This window comes from Myotis nattereri (genome assembly GCF_964212035.1).
Source record: "Myotis nattereri genome assembly, chromosome: 1".
NCBI lineage: Eukaryota > Metazoa > Chordata > Mammalia > Chiroptera > Vespertilionidae > Myotis > Myotis nattereri.
Window position 1 is genome coordinate 156,066,913 of NC_138075.1, and position 27,677 is coordinate 156,094,589.

The 27,677-nt window shown below is 42.7% G+C and overlaps 1 protein-coding gene across 1 annotated transcript in view; it reads right to left on the reverse strand.

Moving 5' to 3' along the window:
- SFMBT2 (Scm like with four mbt domains 2) overlaps positions 1-27,677 on the reverse strand; it is a 219,919-nt gene that overhangs the window by 185,848 nt on the left and 6,394 nt on the right. Inside the window, exon 2 of the mRNA XM_081091132.1 lies at positions 2,931-3,089. Coding sequence (XP_080947258.1) covers positions 2,931-3,030 — 100 coding nt within the window. The 5' untranslated portion in view covers positions 3,031-3,089. The remainder of the gene's footprint in view (positions 1-2,930; positions 3,090-27,677) is intronic.

The window sequence follows — 27,677 nt, forward strand, 5'->3', positions numbered from 1 at the left end:
ACAACAATGGTTTCTTCTTTAGGAAAGTCTGTCTTTTGGGCACCATCTAAAAGTCTCCTCACCACACCAGTATAAATGGAAATTTCAAGGAGAAAGGACAGATTAGCCATATTAGGAGGGGAAGAGGGAGTCAGAGCCAATATCTGGAAAATGTGAAGATCATTTAGAGCTATTTAGGACTATTAGTTCTAGTGAAGATCTTAACCTCGTAGATGATTCAGGCCCCCCACCACACAAGAGCAAGGAACTAACCAAGAAGTGGGCATTTGGTGTGGCACAGCCCAGCCAATGACAGGATTCTGGTGCTCACACCTCCCCATTAATGGGATCACCCACAAGAAAATTCAGTACGAATAATTTTCCTGACACTGTATTTTTAATAAGCTTCAGAATCTACTGCAGGTGCCTAAAAATGAAAAGTCAACACACAGTTGCCATTTAGACAGTTTTGAAAACATACCAGTAAAAATGATGCAGTCATAGGTGTCAGATGTGTGTACAACAAAAATATGGTGAAAATCAGGGACTCTAAAGTGGAAAAATAACCTCACTCAGCAAGCATAACAAAGACTTTTTGAAAGGCATGTTTGTACTTAAATAAAAGTAGAATAACTAGGGTGAACATTCAGTCTATGGGACTGTGCTCTCTCAGAAAAAGAATTTACATGTTTCCACTGGGAGAAAAAGATTTGACTCTGCTTTTAGGCTTTTTCCCGCTCCTGCTTTATGTAGAAAGAAACCGAAAGGTGAAGAATGAGCTAATTTTGAAACAGATACTAACATCTTTCAGGCAATTATTTTAGGGGTTTCCAGATTTTCTCCAGATAAAGATATAATTTGAGAAACATAATCTAGTAAATTCAATGGGACCTGTCTCTTCTGAACTAGAGCATTTAATCACTTATTCAAGACCCTGCTGCTCTGCTTCCCATTAACATCACACAGCCTGTAATTACATCATTGACTGGTCTCACCAAAATGTGAAAACAAATTTCATACCTTCTTGGGGCAATGGTCAAATCTCCCACTGAATTAATGATCAACATTTTTGCCCATGAATTCACCATAGCATTGACTATGATTCTGAGAGCTAAGTTGTCCTTATCTATTTTGCTGTTATGCAATACCAGAGGCTTGGTGCACAGAATTTGTGGACGGGGTGGGGAGGCCTCAGCCCAGCCTGCACCCTCTCCAATCCGGGACCCCTTGGGGGATGTCCGACTGCCGGTTTAGGCCCGATCCCCACGATCGGGCCTTAACCGGCAGTCGGACATCCCTCTCACAAGCCTGGACTGCTGGCTCCTATTGCTCACCTGCCTGCCTGCCTGGTCGCACCTAACTGCCCTTCTCTGCCCTTCTCTCAGCCTGATCACCTCTCACTGCCTCTGCATACTGGCATGATCAACCCTAACTGCCCCCCCTGCTGGCCTGGTCACTCCTAACTGCCCACCGCCCGCCAGCGTGGTCACCCCTTACTGCCCCCCCTGCTGGTCTGGTTGCCCCAAACTACCCCCCTCTGCTGGCCTAATTGACCCCAACTGCACGCCCCCCTGCTGGCCTGGTCGCCCCTAACTGCCACCCCGCCAGCCTGGTCACCCCCAACTGCACCGCCTCCCAGCAGGCCTGGTTGCCCCTAACTGCCCTCCCCCCCGCCGCCGGCCTGGTCATCTCTTACTGCCCCTACTGCTAGCCTAGTCGCCCCCAACTGCCCCCCTCTGCTGGCCTGGTCACCCCTCATGGCGGCCTGGTCACCCCACACAGCCTGCTTGTTCAGTCATTTGGTTGTCCCTCACTAACCCCACTGCCATCCTGGTCATAAGCAGCCATCTTGTGAGGGCCTGAGGGTTAATTTGCATATTACCTCTTTATTATATAGGATTAAAATCCTTTTAAAAAAAATTAATAAACTCTTTATTATGCCAGTAGTTAGAAAAAGATGCATTTACAAAGTCATTGGGTAAATATCAAAATTCAACCAAAGGCTGGTTTCATTTTGTTTGTTTTGTGATTTCTTTACTACAAATTCACATCACCTAAAATTCTTTCACATTATGCACTATTCTGAAAGCTGTGCTGGAAGTTTTGAGAGGGTCTTGGGAAGCAGCATCTAGTGCTTGGGCACATCCTGCTGTCCTCTCTTTCTGGGCACATGCCGGAGAATTCAATTTCCACACCTCCCTAGACTGGTTCTGTCAAGAAGTTCTGAGCATGGGGGTAAGGGGGTGGGCGGGTGTAAAGGTGAAGGGATTAAGAACTACAAAGTGGTAGTTATGAAATAGTCACGGGGATATAAACTATAGCATTAGAAATACAGTCCATAATACTTAAGTATGTATGGTGCCAGGTGGGTAAAAATATTGGGGGGAATACTTTGTAAAGCATATGAATGTTGAACAGATATGCTGTACACCTGAAACTACTGCAAAATAATATTGAATGTGAAATGTGATTGAAAAATAAAAATTAAAAAAGAGGTTCTGAGCAAACCTGTCTCTTCTGAGCTAGAGCATTTAATCACTGGCTCAAGACCCTGCAGCTCTGCTTCCCGTTAGGACCAAGCCCGAAGCAACAGAGGAGATGGCACTGCCAGGCGCTGTGCAGAGACTCCGTGCAACAGAGCACCATCAACTGTCTGAACTACAGACTGTGAGTAATTGTGAACATTTATTTGCTAGGCCATTGAGATTTTGAAGTGATTTGGCACCTCACTATCACCCTAGCCTGCCTGTCTCGTATATAGCTAATATTAATTTTGAAGCAAATTTTGCCTGACTTTCAAGCTGCTATATGCTTATAAATATGACAGCAAAGCCTAGGAACAGACCACATGTGAGATCGAGAAACCCTGCCCCACTGTTTCCTGAACATTTTCAGAAAGACACTTGTTAATACATCCAAAGGCCAAATGGCTTTAGAAAACAGAATCTTACCTGAATCAAAATCTCCATTACCATTGGCTGAGCTGGGATGTTTGTCCAAGGGAGAAGCTGAGGGGTCTGGCATATTGGTAGCTGGCAAACTGCTCTCCATTGCTAGGGAAGAAGGATCTTCTCTTAATTCATCCTGCAGAAAGAATTACCTAAGGGCAACTGACAAAGAAAAAAAGAGTCAGATTCACGTATTTTTAAACTTTCCAAAACTAACAGCATGTTGTCAGAGCTGCTACTATTTCATTATAACGTGCAGGATACAATGTAGTAATTATACAAGGTACCAAGAGTCAAGACTAATGGGGACACGTCTGCACAAGGTCAACAACAAAGGTCACAGCTGAGCAAAACCATCAATTTTCTACAAGTTCTTATCACCTCACCACTAAAATGGGCACATTTTTCATCAACAAACAGAATCTACGTTTCAACCCCCAGTCAACCCTGGAAATGTTGGCAAGACACTTCTCCACCCAACTGCTTCCTCCTCCCTCACTCAATGCTATGAAGTGCCAAGCCCGCCTCAGCCTCAGCACACACACACACACACACACACACACACACACACGCACGCACACACGCACGCACGCGCACACAAGAGGTCTGGTGTCTCCCAGGCAATGGTTACCAAAGCCAGTTAAAGTGTCAACGCTTGTGCATGTGAGCTTTGTGACCAATTGGAATTTTCCTATAACAGTATGACTATTCCACACTTGCCTGGGAGCTCTGACAGGACTGGCAGTAAAACAGGTGAAAATACGGTCGGTACGCACAGAATCCTATAATCTAACTCACTTATGTCACATCCCATAAAACACCAGGTGCAGTCGTTACTAAGGGTCGGCCATTCACGGCGCTGGTGGTTAGACAGAGCCAGATGCGGGGTTTCTAATCTTTCACTTTCTCAGTGCTCACTGTTATGTCACATGTAGACAAAAGCTGAAATCGGCAAAGGGACAAAAACAGACGAAGGAAAAGAATAGTGCACCGATAGCTACATAAACAGGATATTTTGTCACACACATACTGGTAAAGTATCTTTTAAGAATACCATGCCCGATACACCTGATAAGCGGTTAATTTCCAAAATATATAAAGAACTTATATAACTCAACAAAAGGAAGACATACAATCCAATAAAAAAAAAGGGGGGGGGCGGGCTGAGGACATAGGCACTTCTCCAAAGAGGACATACCAATGGCCAATAGACATATGAAAAAACGCTCAATGTCAGTAATCATCAAAAAATGCAAATTAAAATTACAATGAGATATCACCTCACACTTGTCCAACTGACTATCACCAATAAGTCAACAAACAAGTGCTGGCAAGGATGTGGAGAAAAGGGAACCCTTGTACACTGCTGGTGGGAATGCAGACTGGTGCAGCCATTATGGAAAACAGCATGGAGTTTCCCCCAAAAATGAAAAATGAAACTGTCATTTGATCCAGTGATCCCACTTCTGGAAATATACCCTAACAACCTTGGAACACCAATCACAAAGAATATATGCACTCCTATATTCATAGCAGTATTATTTACAATAGCTAAGATTTGGAAACAGCCCAAGTGCCCATCAGTAGATGAATGGATAAAAAAGCTGTGGAATATATTGTGTGAATACATTCACACAGTGGAATACTATGCAGCCATAAAAAGATGGATCTCTTACCCTTTGAGACAGCATGGAAGACCTGGAGATTATTATGCTAAGTGAAATAAGCCAGTCAGAGAAAGACATGTATCACATGACCTTACATCTGCAATACTGTCAACAATAAAAATATATCTATATCTGTAAAAGGCCAAGTGATTGACCATACGTCCGTCTGATCATCCGACTGACCGACTAGCTGGTACATATGACACGCACTGGCAATTTAAAAATAAACATTGACTAGTGCATGTGAGCTACATATAAAGCTCTCGCTGGCACCAATCGCACACAATGCCAGAATGTATCTGAAGTCCAACTATTGGCACTTTGTTGTTGTCATATCATGTTGTTGTTGTTTATTTATTAATCAATTTATCAATCATTGTTTTTATCAATGTTGTTTTTATGTCATGTTTTTGTTATTTTTATATCATGCCTTTGTTGTTTTTATATCATGTTATTATTCTTTATTTATAAATCAATGTATATATTATTTTCATATACATTTTACTAATTTTCTTTCATCTCTGACACTTCTATTATAAAGAAATGGAGAATAGCGATATTAAAATATTTTGTATTTTAATTTTATAATACTATATTATATATACTATTTTGACATGTAATTTTTTGCAGTAATGTAATTACCACACAAATCTTTCTTCTAATTAATTTCCTTTCCATGTGCATGAATCCGTGCACTGGGCCACTAATATATATATATATATATATATATATATATATATATATATATACACATATATGTTTAAAATTTTTTTAAAAGGTAAAAGTAAATACACCATGTTGCACATTTTCTGCAAAAATCGACCATGCCCTTTTTAAAACACACACACACTCACACACACTGCACATTTTGGTGCTCTTTGGATTACTTCCCTGAAAAATATTTTGAGGTTTTGGCAAAATTAAAAGAATGATGTAAGCCAAAATAGAAACTGGGCTTGTCTTTTTTAATAATTCAAAGTTAGCTCATATCACTAGTGAATCATTCGATAACTTTCGTTTCTGAAACCCTCCCCCGCCCCCCTCCCGTCTACCCACTTAATGAACAGATGGGTTCTAAAACTATTTACAATGGAGGACAGTGGCAAACCCAGTGTTCGAATATTGTGGCTGGTTAATTTTACCCCACAGACATCAGTTTGCTAAAACAACCCACAGGATAATGGACAGAACTGCATGCTCCTAAGAGCATTTCTTCACCATTCCTATTACGATATAGACACACAAATTTATAGACAGCTCTGCTTTGGGCGATTTCCTCCCCAAGGGGCCGCACACAGTGGCAGGAGAGGCTGCCAGGCGACTGGAGAGTGTCCTGTCCCATGCTGGGATTTCGCCAGTTTGTCACTATGGCCCCTGGTACCTGAGGAGCATCGCCGATGCGCTCTGCAGAGAAACCACTTGATGATGAGCAAGTGGCCATCCAACCAAATACCCAACAACCCACAAGCATCCACTGAGAGAATGCTCACAGGGAGCACCGAGATGTCATTAACACCCACACCCCACCCAATGACACCAACTGTGATGGTGAGTTTCCGGATCACTCCATCACTAGGCAGGGATACCACATCCGCTGACCCCAGGGGCTAACAAGATGGCCTGGACAAAGAAGGAGATAGAGGGCGGCATGCTCAGGAAAACTCTGCCTTCCACCGCTGTCCACGGGGTTATGCAGAATCACCAAGAACTTGGAGGGGAGAAGGGCAGGTAACTGAAGAGAAAGAGTAGGAAGTGGAACACTCCACACAAACAAAATACCATAGACTGCCCTGATGGAGAGTAAGTACATCCTACTTGGAGAAAGCTCCAATACATCAGAAAATTGATAAAGTAGACAGTATGTTAGAAGGTGATAAGTGCTGGAGGGAAAACTAAAGATGGAGAGAAGGTACAGGTGAGCATGGGATTATGATCATTTAGATGGTGGCCAGGTAAGACCTGAGAGTAATATTTGAACAAAGACTTGAGGGAGAGTAGGGAGGTAGGAGAAACCCAGATGAGAGTGGACAGTTTGCCAAAACAAGGGCCTGACCCCGCATTTCACTCTGCAGGCAGGACTAGACACCGTGGGATTTCATTCCAGAAGTGAAATGATCAGATTTGTTCTAGAAATAGCACTCTGGCAGCTGCATGCCAGGCAGGTGACAGACAGGGGCAAAACCAAATGGAAACAGACTAAAAACAACATGCAGATGAAGGTCTAGACTGAGACAGTAAAAGAGAAAAGGAGGAAGTGAGGTCATTGTGCTTTTGAAAAGTAAAATCCACAGGACATGGTAGAAGCAACCCAAGAATCTCCCAATATTAACAAGATGCAATCTTTTTGTAGCATGCAGTCAGGTTCCCAGAATAAACTACTTCACTTGCCACAGTGAGCACTCAGCAGCTAATAGAAGCTATGCAGTCCCTATGGAAATAAACAATTCTGGATGAAAATATATTAAATATAAGAATGACAAACTACTTCACAGAAATTTACTTTTGATGGAATTGCAAGGGGAGGGAGACAAATCTTATGAGTGACAACTGATCTATAAGCTTTGCAAAATAAAAACAGGATTTTAAAAAGCAAATCCTTTTCCTAACTACAGTACCCTTAATTCCAAAAAAAGGGGCTATTTTTAAAAGGAAGCAAATTTCCTTTTGATTTTTAAAATATATGCAATTTCAAGTAATTTCAAGACTGAAGGTAAAAATATATATTCTTGAAAGCAGCACTTTTCCCAAAGACATGAAAAGAAGGCTGGGAGGGCTGGATTTTTAAAGGGTCATTTCCTGTTTTGTACAATACACTTCGTGACCTGGTGTAAAGTTAATTCTACCATAATTGACTCCTCTTGTCTCTAAAGTTGTTGAACCACAGAATTATGGGTCTAAACCGCCTTTCAAAAAGTTGTCTTGGCTCAGTGGCAAGAACAGTGTACTTGGGAGAATAAGGAGTAACAAGGCCACTAGCTGTGTGACTTAAGCAAATTACTTAACCTCTCTGTTCCTCAAACTTCTCATCAGTTAAATAAGAAGGCCTAATTAGATGCAATCAATGGCCTTTTCAAATCTAAAATTCTATGAATCTACCAGGGTTTTTAGTATTAATTGCATATATTCTGCATTCAGATTATCTGTTTATCTGAACCAAATACAATAGGTACTGGCCGCCTATCATTTGAGTATTCAGAGAAGAAAACTAGTTTAGCATAGGCTAGACAAGCCTCGTTAAGAAGGAAATGGATAAGAAAGAACACTCATTTGATATTCTAAAGTGAATCAGAAGTTACTGGGGGCTTAATTTCTATTTTGAATTGTCTCTAGACTAACAAGGTCCAAAAGAATTTTCTATACCTGCACAGTCTAATTTGATAACCATTAGGGACACTTGGGCCCTTGGAATGTAGACAGTGTGAATGGGATCTCAATTTTAATTTTAATTAATTTTAATTTAAAAGCCCTATGTGGCCAGTGGCTGCCTATTGAACAGCACAGCTAGACCACTGCATAGGAAAACCAGAATTTACTATATTTGAATTTGGAGCACGTCCTAAATAACCATCAATTCTTGGCTCTCTTAAAAGATTTAATAACAGCAAGCTAATTAAAAAGAACATAGGAATTTTTAAACCTAAGAAATTTCACAGTTTCCCCATAATACCCTACAAATCTTTCATAACAAACTTCCTAAGTAGTAGGTTTTTATTGAATGTGTACTGCTTTCTTGTATCAATACTTCAAAGAGGAACTCTCAGAAAAATTAGATTATGTATGTCATATATGATAATTTCCTTTTTCATTCATCTGTAAAGTCAAGAAAATCATTCCACCTCAAAAATGTAATCATGCAGCCCAGCCGGTGTGGCTCAGTGGTTGAGCGTTGACCCATGAACCAGAACATCATAGTTCAATTCCCGATCAGGGTACATGCCTGTGATACAGGCTCAATCAATGGTAAGGGGCGTGCAATAGGCAGCCGATTAATGATTCTCTCTCATCATTGATGTTTCTATCACTCCTTCCTCTCTCTGAAAGCAATAAAAAACATTTTAAAAATGTAATCAGGCATTATATTTTTCTGTAAAAGCGGGGGGGGGGGGCACCTCCATGAATTTTATTAATGCCAAGTATCAATGGCTTATCTGACACTATTAAAGGGGAAAAGTTTGCTAAAATTTTTATGATTCAGCTCTCTCCATTTGCCTCTAACCAGACACTATAAAAAGGTAACCAGGGACTGTAAAATAAGACATCAATTTAAATGCACCAAATCAATCATTTTAAGTAGAACTCAGGGATAATATATAAAAAAAAAAAAAAAAAAAAAAGAAAACACCTGAATGAGTGTCAGAGTTAAACCTCACATTATTCGATACAAGGACAAATGACAAGGCACTGTCCCAGGCGGCTACAAAATCTATTTTGGCAAATGACGGGTCACATTTTCACTTTTTAAACAGTGTTTACTTGTTCCCTCTCCATAAAAGGTATATATACTCTCTGAAGAATTCTTAAGGAATAAAATTATAAAGGAACAAATTTAAATCACTAGAAATTCTAACACCCAGAGAAAATCACTTTTATGTCTATAGTAACTCCTCCTAATAGCTTCCCTGTGGGTTTTTTCGAGTTCATGTTGAATTTAGAATTTTAATTATTTTTTCATTTAACATTATATAGAAAGCATTTCCCTACATCATTAAAATTCTTTGAAAACATGACTTGAAATGGTTGGGTAATTTTTATTATAATATGAATAAGGTAATTTATTTGCCATTCTGCTACTGGTGGACTATTAAGTTGGTGTGTGTGTTTTTCATCATCATAAACAGTACTGTAGTGATAATCCTCAGCCATAAATTCTATTACATCTGGGATGTTTCCTTTGTGTAGAATCCCAGAAGTTAGAATATGGGGCCAAACGCAGGAACATGTTTAAGCCTCATAATACATATTGCTAAAATGCTACCCAGCCTGCTGTCCTCGCCGAGTGGGTGACCAGCAGTGGACAACATAATCTGTCTGAACCCAATCTCCTCCTGGACCATAAATAATGTTTATTTTCACCCTTTTCAATATGATATTTAAAAAATAATATCCTGCCCTGGCCAGTGTGGCTTAGCTGGTTGGAGCGTTGCCCTGTACACCCAAAGCTGGTGAGTTTAATTCCCGGTGCAGGTGGCAACCAATAGATGTTTCTCTCTCTCTTCCTCTCTCCCTTTCTCTCTCTAAAACCAATTTTTTAAAAGATTAATAATAATGAATTTTAGAACAACTGTATCATGCCACTGCAATACACAATCTTCATGTGATACTACCTCTGTTCACATCCTTATCACATTTTAACTCTATTGGTATTTTGTATAATTTTTAAGAGCTCTGCTATTTTACCTCATAGAACTATTAAAAGATATTTACCCCAGTTTGCCCTTCAGTGGTTCCTTTTCATATGTGGAATGTTAGTTGTTTTGCTTTTTTTTTTTTTTTAACTTAGTCTAAACTATCAATTTCTTTATTTCTTTTAAAACTTATATTCCTAAAATGTCCTCCTCCATCCTAGGATACCAGAAGTCTAACTTCCCCGGGGTTTCAAGTTTTACATTTAACACACAGGGGATTTATGCTCAAATATTTTGTGAGGTGCAACTCTGAGCTGATCCCCACTCCCACAGTCAATAATTCAGTCTTGTACTATTGGGTTTACATCCTGTCTATCATACACTTAAATTCTTACATATACAAGACTATGTCTCAATGCACCAAACTTTGATGGTAAGAAGAGAGTGAAATTGGAACTAGGACCAATGTTCACATATCCCTCTTAATTGGGCAATCATTAAACTTGAGGTCATTTAAGGTAGGTCTATAAAGGGATGACAATGGGTTTGCATGGCTTGAACAGAATATATCTGAAAGTGAACACAGGCAGCAATTACTATGCATCAGAAACTGTTAATGTCCCCCTCCCACCCCCAATATCCATTTTCTCCAGAGAAGAGCAACTGGTTAACTAAAATAAACACTACTCGACTGTCCTTGTGGTTGGATGTGGCTGCACCTCTACATTCTGTCCAGTGGGAAGTCTGCGAAATGAATGTGTTCAACTACAAGGTCACCCTTTAGTGGAAGGGACATACCTGTGCATTTACCCCCAGAGCCGCCACCGGGGATCACATAAGCCCCCCAAATATTGAAACAAAAGCAAAGGGAGTGTGTTTCTGCGGTCAGCTCCAGACTAGGACACATAAGAGAGAAATCAGCGTCTATCTTGTTTACAGTGTAAACTTTACACCATCCTACATAGGGTCCCTGATACACACCCAACCCCAAATCCCCAAAGATACACCCTAGCCCAGAAGGACTGTGCTCCTTTCTAATAAGCTTGTAATTATGATGCTTAAGATTGCTACTGTTCAACTCAGTTTTTATCCAGAAGACTACCAATAATGCCAAATGCTGTCTTTGGTTTGTTTAAAAAAAAAAAAAAGTCACAGTTCACATTAATGCTGACCAATGTGCTTAAACCTGGAGAGTGAAGGCCACAGGGAAATGAAAGAGACCCCCTTCTCTGTGGGGAGTCCAGACTGAGCTTAACCCAGCCCAGCCGTGGACAAACTACGGCCCGCGGGCCGGATCTGGCCCGTTTGAAATGAATAAAACTAAAAAAAAAAAAAAAAAGACCGTACCCTTTTATGTAATGATGTTTACTTTGAATTTATATTAGTTCACACAAACACTCCATCCATGCTTTTGTTCCGGCCCTCTGGTCCAGTTTAAGAACCCATCATGGCCCTTGAGTCAAAAAGTTTGCCCACCCCTGGCTTAACCCCTAAAGAACTGAGGGGGAAGCATGCCTATCATGTCATCAGCTATGTTGGCAGTTGCCCAGCTTTAAGGTACAGCAGGATTACCTGCAGGCCTTGTCAAAACTCAGCCTGCTGGGCTCTAGCCCCGAGTTCCTGAGTCAGTAGATCTGGGGTGATGCCTACTCTGGGGTAATCATTTTCATTTCTAACAAGTTTCCAGGTGATGTGGATGCTGCTGATCCAAGGACTGCACTCTGAGACCAACTGCTTTATGAAAAAGAGGTTTTTGTCTGGGTTGTTTAGAAAGATAAAAGTTGTTCTTCATCAAAAGAAGTCTATTATACTAAAAAGCACAGAATTTCTGCAAAATCGCTTAAGTGTGGAGAACGGTTGGTCTTTCTAGAAATAGTTTTGCATTAAATAGTATTTATTAAACAGCTGTACATTCTAGCCTTCCTTAGAGAATGCCAATTATCTCAATTCCATTGTTGTACCAAGTCAAACTTCACTTCGTACCCTCTGCCTAAAGCCAGGCCAGCGTGCTCGCCATGAAAGTAGGAGCTACAGTACAAGAGGGCTTCCTGATGTCTTCCGTGGTGGAGCCAAGCTCTCAGTGGCCCTACACCCTGTAGGAACTATTTTTTCTGAGCCTTGGTGTTCTCAAACATCAAGAGGATTACCTAATCTCTAGGAATTCGGCTCCTCATTCCTGGTGGATAATTTTTTCCTTTAGCTTCACTGAGATAAGAGACCAGCAGATGATTTTTTATATTTATCTGATTATAATTTTAAAAGCCAAATATTCTCTAAGGCTTGTAGAGACTCCACATACCCACCCCCCAAAAAAAAAAAAAAAAAAAAACCACACAACACAATCTCCTGCCCTTGTCCTCCTTCTCCATGTCCTGCTCCCCAGGCAATCAATTTCATCTACTTTAGCTGACTGTTTTGGCATTCATCTCCATATCTCTAAATAATACCTTACTTCTTAATTTTTCAGTTTGTGTCATTATGAGGTAATGCCCTACTAGTCACACCACCATCTCTCTCTCTCTCTCCTCTCCTCTCCTCTCCTCCCTCCCTCCCTCTCTTATATCCTTATCCCCCTAATGGATATGATTGCACGGTTATGTCACAGCAGAACCATACAGCATGCTGGAATTACTTTTCCTTTTCTCACACAACTTTTCCCTGGCGTTAATGATGGTCTCATTTTCCCCACATCTTTATTTTTCTACATAATTATCACCTACTCAAATCCAATTTTTCCATCAACTGCCTGACTCTCCTCTAGATAAACTGAGATATATAGGCATTTTATTAATGTCATCTTGAAGTAATTTCTACCAGGGCCTTCTGTTCTGCTCTAGTCTAGACTAAATGCCTCTGTGCCTGGTACGCAGATGCTATCCTGAGACCTCGCTTCACCTCTTTCTTTATAAGAGCTGCCCTTCCCTGTGTCCCAGGCCTGCCTAGATCTTGTTTTCTCCCTCCTTTTGATGGAGCACATTCCCCAATAGGTCCCTAAGAGAAGGTTTAGATGGAAAGCGTGTGAAACCTTATATGGTTAAAAAAGTCTTTAACCTACTCTCACATTTTAACTAATAGTTTAGGAAGGTTAAAAAATTCTAGCCCTAACCGGTTTGGCTCAGTGGATACAGCATCGGCCTGCAGACTAAAGGGGGTCCCAGGTTCGATTCTGGTCAGGGGCATGTACCTTGGTTGCAGGCACACCCCCAGTAGGGGGTGTGCAGGAGGCAGTTGATCGATGTTTCCCTCTCATCAGTGTTCCTAACTCTCTATCCATCTCCCTTCCTCTCTGTAAAAAAATCAATAAAATATTTTTTTTTTAATTCTAAATTGGAAAAACATCCTCTCTCAGAATTTTGACCGTTTTGCTCCACTGTCTTCTGGCTTCCCCTGTGGAGAAGTCTTTTGATATTCTGAAATGCCACAATGATGTGTCCAGTGGCCATCTTCTTGGGGCTTGGGAGCCCTGAGTGACTTCTTTCAAGATTCACATTCTTTTGACACTGAAAACTGTCCTTCAGTTCTAGGATATTTTCTTGAATCATTGCTAACATTTCCTCATCCCTGTTTTCTGTTGTTTCGTTCTAATAGTCACTCAATAGTTGGACTTCCTTAATCTCCTTAATTTTCCCTTTTGTTTTCTACCATTTTTTATTTTTATTTTTTTTAATATATTTTACTGATTTTTTACAGAGAGGAAGGGAGAGGGATAGAGAGTTAGAAACATCGATGAGAGAGAAACATCGATCAGCTGCCTCCTGCACACCCCCTACTGGGGATGTGCCTGCAACCCAGGTACATGCCCTTGACCGGAATCGAACCCGGGACTCTTCAGTCCCCAGGCCGACGCTCTATCCAGTGAGCCAAACCGGTGAGGGCTCTACCATTTTTTAAATCTACCATTTAGGACAGTGGTCAGCAAACTCATTAGTCAACAGATCCAAATATCAACAGTACGACGATTGAAATTTCTTTTGAGAGCCAAATTTTTTAAACTTAAACTATATAGGTAGGTACACTATTATTAACTTAATTAGGGTACTCCTAAGGCTTAGGAAGAGCCACACTCAAGGGGCCAAAGAGTCACATGTGGCTCGTGAGCCACAGTTTGCTGACCATGGACCTAGGCTATTGCTCAACTTCTTCTAACTCTTTCATAGAATTTTATAATTTAATTTCAAAAACCTCTTCCTAAGGACTTCAAAGATGGCAAAGTAGGTAAACACTGAGCTCCCTTCCTCCCACAACTACATCAAAATTATAGCTAAACTAGAGAACAACCACCACTCAGAACCACCTGAAATCTAGCTGAACAGAACTGCTGTAACTACGGAAATACAGAGGAGGCCGTCTAGAGACTAGTAGGAGCGGCAGAGATGGGAAACGGGGTGTCCCACACCCGCCTGTGGTGGTTAAGAGTCGGGAGAGATATATTGGTGCAGAGGTCCCCCGGAGGAACCAGAGGTCCCGGCCCCACACCAGGCTCCCAGCCAGGAGCACCAGATCCCAGAAGAGGATCCCTCAAAACAACTGGCTGTGAAAATCAGCAGGGACGCAGTCCAGGTGAGAATGAGGGCTGCTGGCATCCCAGGCATCCTCTTAAAGAGCCAAGGCACAAACTACTGGCTCACAAACACTTACTCTAAGCTCCAGAGAAGGGACAGTGGCTCAAAGAGTGACTGGGGCATACCGGGAGGAACTGAATTGTCTGGCTTCAGAGTGAGGGCTGGAGGGACAGCTCTCTCCCAGACATAAGCGCAAAATTGTTCCTTTGTTGTGCCCACCCCACCACAGCCAGGAAGTGCTGGTGGGCAGAAGTGCCAGGCCCAGAGGCCATAGTTCCTTTGTTGAGCCAGCCTCCCTCCCAAGTCTCCACACTGCTCACACCACCCTGAGACACTGCCCCACCCAACTTAGGAAGCAGCCAGATCCTCTTTCAGCAGCTATTCCGCACAAGCAGCCAGCCCCCATCTGCACTAGACTTTCCTAAAACCTCTCAAAGGTGTACAAATGCCAAACAAGCGATGTCTGGCCTTGGCATGGCCTATACCTCTTGCTAAGTAGCCCCATGCCTGGCACTAGTGTCAACTCAGTTGGCAGCATAGCCTATCCCAGGTGCCTCCAAAACTGGCACAGGCAGCTACCAACTGCATCCTCTTAAAGAGCCAAGGCACAAACTTTGTAGCTCTTACCAGATGGCCCCAGGACACAAAAAAGGAATAACTGACCTAGGTCTGCACCAGAGCCCCCTAAGAAACCCTATAATCAACACACCTGGTAGCTGACTTCAGATCACATCAGAGCACCACTCAACTAGCTCCACAAACAGCGCACTCAAAGGGTGGACTGGGAAGGCAGTAGAGCCCTACTGAAGCGAATCCCTCTCAGTGGGGTCAGGCCCACACAACAGCTGTCTGCTGTATCATGACCAATACTCACAGCCAGTCAGCCGGAGAGTCAATCCCAAAAGTCTGCCAACAGCAATCAAGGCTCAACTACAACAGGAATGCACATACATCCAAAGGATACCTTGGAGCACTGGCTCAGGCATCAGGGAGACAACAAAACTGGGCCCCACAGAACACCTACTACTCAAGGCCACCCTGTCCAGACTGGGAGACACTGCAGATCTACCTAATGCATAGAAACAAACACAGGGAGGCAGCCAAAATGAGGAGACAAAGAAACATGTCTTAAATGAAAGAGTAGGACAAAACGTCACCAAAAGAACTAAATGGCCCAACTAGTGTGGCTCAGTGGTTGAGTATCGACCTAGAAACCAGGAGCTCCTGGTTCAATTCCAGGCCAGGGCACATGCCCAGGTTGTGGGTCGATCCCCAGTAGGAGGCAACCTATTGATGATTCTCTCTCATCATTGATGGTTCTATCTCTCTCTCCCTCTCCCTTCCTCTCTGAAATCAATAAAAAAAAATTTTTTTTTAAAGAACTAAATGAAATGAAGGAAGCAAGCTACCAGATACAGAATTCAAGACACTGGTGATAAGGATACTCAATGAACTTAGGGAAAGACTAGATGAAATTAGTGAGAACTTACATAAAAAGATAGAAACCATTAAAAAGAACCAGTGAGAAATAAGAATACAAGAACTGGACTGAAGAATACATTAGATAACTCAACATTAGATGAAATCAACATCAGATTAGATGAAGCAGAGTATTGAATCTGTAACCTGAAATACAAAGTAATGAAAAACATCCAATCGGAGTAGCAAAAAGAAAAAAAGACATTTTAAAAAATGAGTTTAGTTTAAGGGACTTCTGGGACAACATTAAGTGTAACATTTCCATCAGAGTAATACAAGAAAGAGAAGTAAGAGAGCAAAGGATTGAAACCCTATTTGAAGAAATAATGACAGAAAACTTCCCTAACCTGATGAAGGAAATAGATATATAAGTCTAAGAAGCACAAAGACTCCCAATACATCATAATTAAAATGCCCAAAATTAATGACAAAGAAAGAATCTTAGCAGCAAGAGTAAAGCAGTTAGTTACCAAGAAGGAAGCTCCCATAAGACTGTCAGATAATTTCTCAACAGAAACTTTGTAGGCCAAAAGGGACTGGCACGAAATATTCAAGTGATGAAAAGCAAGGAAGTACAAACAAGATTATATACTCTACCCACCAAGGCTATCATTAAGAATTGAAAGACAGATAAAGAGCTCCCCCAACCAGAAAACGGTAAAGGAGTTGATCACCACTAAACTAATATTATAAGAAATGTTAAAGGGACTTTTTAATGTTGAAGAATAAAAAAGATCAAGACTATAAATAAGCCCTAGCTGGTTTTGGTTCCAGTCAAGAACACAGGCTCGGGTTGTGGGCTCGATCCCCAGGAATAGACGTGCAGGAGGCAGCCAATCAATGATTCTCTCCATCACTGCTGTTTTTATCTCTCTCCCTTTCCCTTCCTTTCTGAAATCAATAAAAATATATTTTTAAAAAAGACTATAACTAAAATAGCAATAACTACATGTCTATCAGTAATTTCTTTAAATGTAAATGGATTAAATGCTCCAAGACATAGAGTGGCTGAATAGACAAAAAACAAGATCCATACATATGCTTTCAGATAAAAAAAATAGATCAAAAGTAAGGGAATGGACAAGATGGTTTATGCAAATGCAAATAAAAAATAAGCTGGGGTACCAATAGTTATATCAGGCAAAATGAACTTTAAAACAAATGCTATAGCTAGAAACAAAAATGAGTATTTCACAATGATGAAGGGATTAATCCAATAATGGGATATAATCCTTGTACACACACACTCAACATAAGAGCACCTAAATATATAAAGCAAACATTAATAGCACTATTTACAATAGCCAAGATACAGAAATAACTTAAGTGTCCATCAGTAAAGGACTGGATAAAGAGCGTGTGGTACATACATAAAGTGGAATATTACTCAGCCATAAAAAAGAATAACTCTTATCATTTGCAATAGCATGAATGGACCTACAGGCTATTATGATAGGTAAATTAAGTCAGACAGAAAAAAAACAAATACCATGTAAAGTGATTTCACTTACATGTGGACTCTAAAGAATAAAATAAATGAACAAACAAAACAGAAACATACTCATTAATAGATGCAGAGAACTGATGTTTGCCAGACAGGAGGAGGGTATGGAAGCTGAGTGGAAAACGTAAAGGGATTAAGAAGTACAGATAAACAGTTAGAGAACAGTCATGGGGAGGTAAATAAAGCACTTGGAATATCGTCAATAATATGTACGGTGCCGGGTGGGTACTTAAAAGTGTCAGGGGGATCACTTCGTATGTAATTTAAATTTCTAACCACGATGTTGTACACCTGAAACTAATATAATATTGTCACTAGTGACAATTCTTTTTGAAAAGAATTTTCATTTTTTATTTATTTATTTATTTTTTATCTTTAATTTCTTTATTGGTTAAGGTATTACATATGTATCCTCAGCAAAATGTTCAATTTTTTAAAAAAGCTCTTTCTAATTCTCATAATATTCCCTTTCCTGCTCTATTCTATTCCAGTTACATGAATGCAAAATCTTCTATTATATGCTGGAGACAACTGACTTTTTCTTTTTTTACATTTTTTTTTCTCTCCCTGATAAGAAAAGTTATTTTTCTCTCTTTATAATTTTGGTCTCTACTTTTTATATTAGCTGCTTTCCTCATAAGTCTGATTTATCCTATTTAAGAGTGGGGAATTAAAAGGCTGATTGGCATCTCTGAGCACAGGGGTGGAGGCTGTTGATCTTGGAGGTCAGTGTACAAAGACCTGCTGGGTCAATCCCAGAGGAAGCCCCAATTTGAGTGTCTTTAAGTCTTTGCTCTAAGGTTGCTCAAAGTGAACGAAAAGGATTTTCCAATATTCCAACATATAAGGGCTGGAGGTATCTGCCTACTGTTCACTCAATCAGAATTGAGCATGCTAAAAAGACAGTCAGTTTCTTCCCTGAGATTAGGCAAGTGAGACTAAAAGAGAGAAAATCTCCCCCTTAAACCCAAAGCAATAAAGTTGTGTCCAGTTCCAACTTCAGCTTTCCACTTAGGAATCAATGAATACTCTTCCTCCCTTAAGCCAGTACTTACTAATATACCCTGTTTTCATCTTTAAACATAATCAATGTTAAACTCTCATTGTGCAACCGGAGTTTGAAACAAATTATCCAAACTCAGGAGAAAAAGCAAAACTTCAGATCATAATAAAAAGCTACCTTAGCATTAGAAATCATGCCTATCTCCCAAATGTTTACTGCTTAGAACAGGGGTGGGCAAACTTTTTGACTCGAGGGCCACAATGGGTTCTTAAACTGGACCGGAGGGCCGGAACAAAAGCATGGATGGAGTGTTTGTGTGAACTAATATAAATTCAAAGTAAACATCATTACATAAAAGGGTATGGTCTTTTTTTTTTTTTAGTTTTATTCATTTCAAACGGGCGGCCAGCGGGCCGTAGTTTGCCTATGGCTGGCTTAGAAGGTCTCACTCTAGTAAGCCTTAAGTATTAGTGATAAAAGAAATACTGCATTTATTTCAAAGTTACCCAATAGACCTTTCCAACTGATCTGCCTTAAAGGCACTTAAGGCGCATACTTTTACCAACTAGTAACAAACTTGCTACTCTGAAAGCGGGAAAGGTTTGCTGTTGTTCGTTGTTCTTTTAACATGACTCAAAAAAAAAAAAAAAAAAAAAAAAAAAAAAAAAAAAAAAGGAATATTCTCCCAACAGAAAATAAAATGTGATGATCGAAACTAAAAGCTTCTGAAATTCCAGACATGCTCTAGCTGCCCTTGGAAATCTAGCCTGTGTAAACCACGGAGAAAACTGCCTCATTTCACACTCCAGGAATTTCAAAATAATCACAGGACACATAATCTAAGCTAACACGGTTCACAATATTTCACTCAAAATGGAAAATCTCAGAGCATCCTGAAGGATGCACAACCACATTTTTTTACCAAAACCTGATCTTTGACAAATCATTTCTTCCTTCTTCCTAAAAAGCAGCATGCAAATGGCAGCCTCAGATCTCAAGAGAACCTGTAAGAACCAAATCTGTAAATGGCTTTGAAGATGACACTGCAGTGTTAACTGCCAGCCTCTGTTATCAAGGAGAGTTTCCCTCTATTTCTATTCACCCCGTCAGCCAGATCACTCTGCTAATGATGCCTGACAAGTCATCTCCTCCCCACTCTCACCAGTCAATCCTCAGCCTGTCTAAGAGACAGGCCCCATTCCCTCATCAAGAAGAGGAACTGATTCTTTGGGGCAACAAGTTCATGGAATTTTGCCATCATCCATATGCTCAGAGCTTGATTTACCTTGATTAGGACAGCAATTTACAGGCCATTTTTCAACCAAACTTCATTGGTTTTCACTCTAAATAGATCGAAATCTGACACAAATTGCCACCCCAGCATAAAAAAAAAAAAAAAAAAAAGCTAACTTTTTACAATCAGGTTCCTATCTCAGTACTGGGAAATAAGATATGCTGTGGATAATAACCAGTCAAGGAGTACATTCCAGGGCTGGTGGCAGCCTACTGTTCACACAATAACAAACTGTGTCTTCTAATTCATGGCTTTGACTGTCATCTCTTAACCTCCCAATCAAATGGCATGTATTTCTCCAGTACAGAAGGTGAGCTAAATAAGTCTTTCCAATGGGCATAGGGAAAAATAAGAGCTTTCCATGTTCCATGCCCAAAACAGAAAACCCAATCCACGTGTAGATTAGCTGTGCACCATCTTGGAAGTTCATTTATGTATTTACTATTTACCTACACATTATTTATGTATGTGTTAACTACTTATTTACTATAAAGTAGGATGAAGCCTTGAAATTCCCATCTGAATCCTTTTAGGTGTTTGGATAATGGACATACCCATAAAATTAGGCATAAGTCAAATTTTATCAATTCTATCATTTAACTGCATGAAAGAAATTTACTCTGGTGGAATCTGACAATCATGCAAAATCAATTAAAAGCACCCTAATTTACTATGGTTGGTAAAGAGCATGGGACATGTAACAAACCCAGCAGGGGGTGGCAGAAGACATGCATTTATATTATAATACTAGGGGCCCGGTGCACAAAATTCGTGCACTGGGTGTGTGTGTGGGGGGAGTGTTCCTCAGCCCAGCCTGCCCCCTCTCACATACTGGGAGCCCTCAGGCGTTAACCCCCATCACCCTCCAATCGCAGGATCGGCCCCTTGCCCAGGCCTGATGCCTCTGACAGAGGCGAAAGGTCTGGGCAGGGGACCCTCATTTCCCCCCATCACTGGTTCTGCCCCCAGCCCAGGCCTGATGCCTCGGCCAGAGGGGTAGACCCCCATCACCCTCCGATCGCCTGATCAGCCCCTTGCCCAGGCCTGACAACTCCGCCAAAGGTGTCAGGCTTGGACAGGGGACCCCCATCTCCCCCCAATCACTGGCTCTGACCCCCGCCCAGGCCTGAGGCCTCTGGCCCAGGAATCATGCCTGGGCAGGGGACCCCCATCTCCCTCTGATCGCTTGCTCCATACCCCGCCCAAGCCTGACGCCTCTGACCCAGGCTTCAGGCCTGGGCTAGGGGACCATCATATCCCCCCAATCCCCAGCTCCGCCCCCCACCCAGGCCTGATGCCTCTGGCCCAGGCATCAGGCTTGGGCAGGGGACCCCCAGCCCCCTGCCCAGGCCTGATGCCTCGGCCAGAGGAGTTGACCCTCATCACCCTCCGATCACCAATCACCGGATCAGCCCCTTGACCAGGCCTGAGGCCTCCAGCAGAGGTGTCAGGCCTGGGCAGGGGACCCCCAGCTCCCCGCGGTTGCAGGCTCCGCCCCTGCCCAGGCCTAACGCCTCTGGCCAAGACATTAGGCCTGGGCAGGGGACTCCCAGCTCCCCGCCATCTCCCGCTCTGCCCCTGCCCAGGCCTAACGCCTCTGGCCGAGGCGTCCGGCCTGGGCAGGGGACCCCCAGTTCCCTGCGGTTGCAGGCTCCGCCCCTGCCCAGGCCTAACGCCTCTAGCCGAGGCGTCCGGCCCGGGCAGCGGGGACCCACAGTGGCAGCGGGGGGAGTCGCGATCGCGCGGGCTCCGCCCCTACCCCTGCAGGATGCCTCTGGCTGAGGCGTCCGGCCCGGGCAGCGGGGACCCGCAGCTGCAGCGGCCCCGCGATCGTGGGCTCTGCTTTAGGCCCAGGCAAGGGACCCCTAGCTCCCGGGACTGCCAGCTTTGACCATGCCCAGCTCCCATCGCTGGCTCCACCCCTACTTCCTGCTATCACTGGCCAGGGCGGCAAAGGCACCGGATTCTCTGATCATGGCTGGGGGCAGGGCAAAGGCGGCCCAGGGGGCCCTGCCCCCCAGCTCTTAGCTTCCCCCTGGGTTTCCGATCACTGTCAGTGGCAGGGGGCTTCTTCCTGCTTTCCCTTTCACCTCCCTGCATTGTGCCTACATATGCAAATTAACCGCCATCTTTGTTGGCAGTTAACTGCCATCTTAGTTGGCAGTTAATTTGCATATAGCCCTGATTAGCCAATGAAAAGGGTAGCGTCGTACGCCAATTACCATTTTTCTCTTTTATTAGTGTAAATAACTAGCACTTACAGAATATGCTCTTGGCCTTTTAGCCACCACAAGCAACATTGCTCTCATCTGAAAACCACATGAACTTCGCTGGAAGCCTTGTGAAGTCTCACCTCCCACTCAAACATTGCTGGGGACCTGGGTTTTCACTGACTTTCTTTGTTAAAACTAAGTGTGTCTAGAAGGGAAGAATAATATGGCATCCACTCAAATGGTAGAGTTGAGAAAGGAAATATTCACATGGTCTGAGCTGAATCCCAACAGCTTTCATGAAGGAGGTGAGTTGGGCCCAAAATGCCTGGCTGGCTACTCAAAGACTTAATCGAATAAAGTACAGAGAGCCACTCTGGTTCATAGCAGCGGAGGAATGAAAAGGGGAAGAGGGTGCCCTGTACTTTACAGCTAGCTGGGAGGAAGAAGGCATATTTAAGTTAGTTTTAAAGACAATGAATGACAAGGGCCAAAACTCCAGGCTCCAAGCACCCCGTTAAGCCCTAGAGGCATTCTCCTGACTGCAAACAGAACATCAGCTGGGAGAACCATGACTGGTGTGTTTGATTCAGCATGTTTGAATAGTGCCATAGAGAATGGACCAGAGAAGAGACCAGCAGAGAAATACTGAAGTTGCTCCACATCCATCAGTTTTTATTTAAATGACAGCATCCCACTGCTGACATATCCTTCAGAGGAGCACACTCGGCAGGGATTGGCTACGCTAGTTGTGAGGCCCTGAATCATCTCAGAAACATCAGCTTCACAATGAAGCATCCCCAGCTGCAATCAGCCTAACTTTGTTTCTATTCAATTAGCACATGGTTATTACTGCTTCTCAGAACACTCTGGGCCTGACTTAGAGCCTCCTCTCGCCTCTCTATTCATCTAGAAAGCTCTCCCTTATGAAATGCCGGAATAAAGCACCAATCCCTTGTAGAATGTCACCTGCCATCAAATAAGTATCTGAAAAATCACCCACAAATAAACAAAAACCTGGGAGGGAAGTTTCTCAAGCACACATCTTTTACACTCAGAACTTTAAAATCCTCTTAATTGGACCAAGTGGAAAATTAAAGCTGTGAATTGCAAAGGAGATGAACCAAGACAAAATGTGCAAGGATGAGGGCTGCAGGGTTCAACGATACACATCAGGTTGACATGTTGGTGGAAATCTTAGCAAATCAACCTTTGGCCAAAGGAGCTACAAGGGATGCATCCTATAGCCTTCAACAACATACAGCTAGAAGTTAGAGTAGTGATTTTACATCTGTTGCTTGCTCATCTATATATATAAAAAGCCAGCAACCAGAACACCATAACAACCGGAACGACCCATCACTATGATGCCCACTGCGGCCAGCAAATGGGCTGGATTGGGGTGGGCGGGGGGGGGGGGGGGCAGCCGGCCAACCTCCTGCGGCCCTTCCCCCAGCTGGCCCCGCCTCAATCGCCTGCAGCCGCTCCCCCCAGCCGGCCCTGCTCCTGATCACCCCCCCACCCCAATAGGGGCAGGGCCGACCAGCCAATGTCCTGCAGCCCCTCCCCCTCACCACCCCAGATCAGGCCCCCCACCCCAATCAGAGGCAGGGCTGATGGCCCACTGCCCACAGCCCCTCCCCACGGCCAGCCCACCCCCAATCGGTCCTCCCACCCCAACTTAGGGAAGGGCCCACTGGCCAATTGCCCACGGCCCCTCCCCGCAGCCAGCTTCACCCCTGATCAGCCCCCCTCACACCAATCAGGGGTGGGGCTGACTGGCCAAACTCCCATGGCCCCTCCCCCAGCTTCTGACCCCTTAGTAGGCCCCCCACTCCATTCAGGGGCAGGGCTGGCCCGCCCACTGTCCACAGCCTCTCCCCATAGCTGGCCCAACCCTGATTGGGCCCCATCAGGGCAGGCTGGCCAGCCAACCTCCCGCTGGACCCCACCCATGCACGAATTCATGCACTGGGCCTCTAGTCCTGTATAATAAAAGGCTAATATGCAAACTGGCCAAACAGCGGAACAACCAGTCACTATGACACACACAGACCACCAGGGGTCAGGCGCTCAATGCAGGAGTTGCCCCCTGGTGGTCAGTGTGCTCCCACAGGGGAAGCACCACTCAGCCAGAAGCCAGACTCACAGCTGGAGAGTGCAGCGGCAGTGGCAGGAGCCTCTCCCGCCTTTGCAGCAGTGCTAAGGATGTCCGACTGCCCGGGCCTAAGCTATCAGTCAGACATCCCTAGAGGGCTCCTGGACTGCGAGAGAGCACAGGCCAGGCTGAGGACCCCCCTCCCCCCCCCCCAGTGCACAAATTTCATGCACCAGGCCTCTAGTTGACAAATAAGAGACTATGTATTACAGAAGAATAAGTATGATTAAAAGAAGGTGAAGTTTAACTAAGTGAAATAGTATCAACAATGATATTAATGCCGAGTCAGCGTGGCTCAGTGGTTGAGCGCCGACCATGAACTAGGAGGTCAGGCTTCGATTCCAGGTCAGGGCACACTCCCGGGTTGTAGGTTCAATCCCCAGTGTGGGGCATGCAGGAGGCAGCCAGATCAATGACTCTCTCTCATCATTGATGTTTCTATCTCTCTATCCCTCTCCATTCCTCTCTGAAACCAATAAAAAAATGTTTAAAAAAACACAATGATATTAATTAATAAATATCTGGAAAAGTAAACATTTGCCCTCAGGAGTTATCATGGTCCTCATGATCTCTGGCCTCCTGTTCACATGTTTACAGGTGAACTATTATCTCCAGATAAGTCTCTCCTTCCTCTCAGGTATCTTCACTCCAAGGTGCCGCTTTCCCACTTCTCTGCCCTCAGAGAGGCAAATCCAGTTTCTTCCCTACAGAAATGCATGCAAACCCTTCAGTAAGCCAACCTAAGTTTTGTGAGTATGCCTTTCCCTCCATCCCCCTTGACATTTCCTGTCCCTACCTCCACTCATTTTATGAACATTCTCCAAGCTCTCCGCAATGCTTGAGAAGCAATGCATCTCTTTCAGACAGAGCTCCAACCGGAGGCTGTTTGAGCATTCTTTTATGAATCTCTGTCTTTTTTAATTGAAGAACTGCAACCTACGCCACGCACCAAGAGGCGTCCATTTATATCAAATGACAGATCCCCTTTTCTGAAGCATGCCCGGTGAGTATTTTTGCTTAGTACATAGACAAAATGACTATTACTGAGTATATAACATTAAAAAGAGAAAACACCCAGAGGGAAACATCCTTTCCCATGTGGAGATGGGGAAGAAGAAAAATGGCTGCAAGTGCAAATGCTTCTCTGCAACTGTTAAGCATGTACCACCTTACACAAGTCAGAGAGACGTTTTTTCTCTCTAACAAAAAGGTAGCTTATTTGTCACAAAGCTGCATGTCTTTTACCTTTTAAAGCAGGTTTTGAGGAGACATTTGTACCCAGCAAGGATTCTATCCTGCCAGATTAACCACAGGAAAAATCGAAACGGGAGGTTGAAGACTGAAGGAAAGTGACTTAGCCAAGGTCAGAGGAAACGGAAGAGCCACCATCAGACTGTAGTTTATCTACCCCATACTTAGTGCACTTTCTAAAATAATGCCAAAGCCAATTTCTATAAAAAGTCAGTACTTCGATTTGACAAAACTTGACTTTTTCTGCTGTGCTTTAAAGAAAGTGAAATTAATTTTTCTTCATATAGACTGAAGATCTGCCTTGCCAGCATCAAGCTTAACAGGGGGAGGAGTCTACAACCAGCTGATGAGCCCAAAAGGGGCACAAGACAGACAGTGCTTAGTTAGGTCTCCCACTGAGGGCAGCTTCGAGGGTCTGTCTGCAGTTTTCTACAAGAGAATAAAATAATCTAATAAAAGGCCCAAATCTTAAGGTGAATCTAAAAGACTGTGCTCATCAGTGGCCAAAACTATTTAGAAAGGGAAATCCTAGCTCTCCTCCCCAGCTTTCTGTAGTATCTTTTTGTTTTTTCTACTCTCCACCTCTTCTACACTTGAGAACATTTAAAACTTATTCTCTGTTACATGTGGTTGCCTCTCTCTCGCAGAGGAGGGGGGAAAAGGTAACTGATTTATATGAAAACCAATTATTCTTTTTAATTAAGGTGAAATTTCAGAAATTCAACCTTTTTCAAAATTTTAATGGTCAATTTGCACGACAGTGAACAGCTTTCTATCCCAACACCGAATATTTCCACTTCTTCATTTAAAAACAGTGATTTAAGCTCCCTTTAAAAGTTCTGCTCTCCCATGGCCATCTGAACTAAATGCAAAAAGAAAGTGCTCTAGTCTTACTTAATTTCAAATTATCAAGAAAAAAGAAAACCTTTTTGTATGATCCAGTATAACCTCTCCAAAGACTCAATCTCCTTATCAATAAAATAAAGATAACGGCACTCAACTGCAAAGTATAAGTAAGAGAATGCAGTGATAGCAACAGGCACAGTGTCCACTACATAACCACTACACCGTAGCTATAGTTTCATGACAGTATACGGCTAGGAGTTACTCAGGCCCTCTAAAGTCTCATTATCCTCAATATCCTTTATCCTTATCTCATTATCCTTTTCAGGATAATGAAATGAAATTCAAAGCAATAAGAGTGACTAGCAAACAGTAGATATTTAAATAAACAATTATTTTTACTTTAACATTATTTGAAGTAAATAGGTAATTCCAAAATCCAATTAATTCCACAATCCTTTTACCCTTAATCCCTAGACCTACAGATCCAAGCATCCAGTTTTTAAATGAGCACCTATTTAAGTTATATTGAAAATGAAACTTTGTAGAAACTTGCATTTAGAATTTCAGACTCTTGTATTATACCTTAAAGTGCTGCCATTCACACTTCAGTTTTTACTGAAATGGAAAACAGCAGCAATTTGTCAAATAAAACTTCAGAGGAGGAAAAAAAACCACAGAATAAAAATCTGTTCCATCTTTCTGTGTCCCACCAGCTCCAAATCTCTCTTCCATAGTCACAACTGATGACATCATTTGCCCTACTTTGCAGATTTCACCAAATGCTTTAACAAGCACTGTATCTACCAAAATGCGTCATTTTTGTTTTTAATTAAATCAAAAAGAATGAAACCGAAAAGCACAATGGATTCTTTCTTTCATCACTGTCAAAGACATCTATCTTAGCACAAGAATGGAAACCTAAGTGACAAGAAAATAAAACTTTTTTATTAGTGAGTGTCACCTTATCAACACAAGGGATCCTAACTTCAACACAGCCAACACTTGTGTTAGCCAACAAGATCATTTTTCTTATGAACTGTCCCAGGACATTTCTAGTCTTACAAAGAGAGGAAATACTGCTTAGTGGCCCAACATAAAGAGGGGAAATGGAAAATGGAAGGTCAGCCCCGATTCTCTCACTCACTGGGTAACCAGGAGGCTGTAGTCATCCATCCACACTACAAATATTAGAGAATGAGGTTCACTTACTCACCCTGTTGGGGGCAGGTGGGGGGGGGTGTACAGAGGGCTGTACGGAAAGGTCCTTCTAGTCCTAGCCATGAATAGAGCAAACTCAATGAGGTATTCTTCATGGCTTGTATTCAAAGACATGCTGACCTAACCGGGTCCATGCCATTACTGGGGTTATTTGTGAAGTTCACATTTTGTATGTCTCAATCTTCTCTATGCCTCTCCTTTTACAGCGCAGGA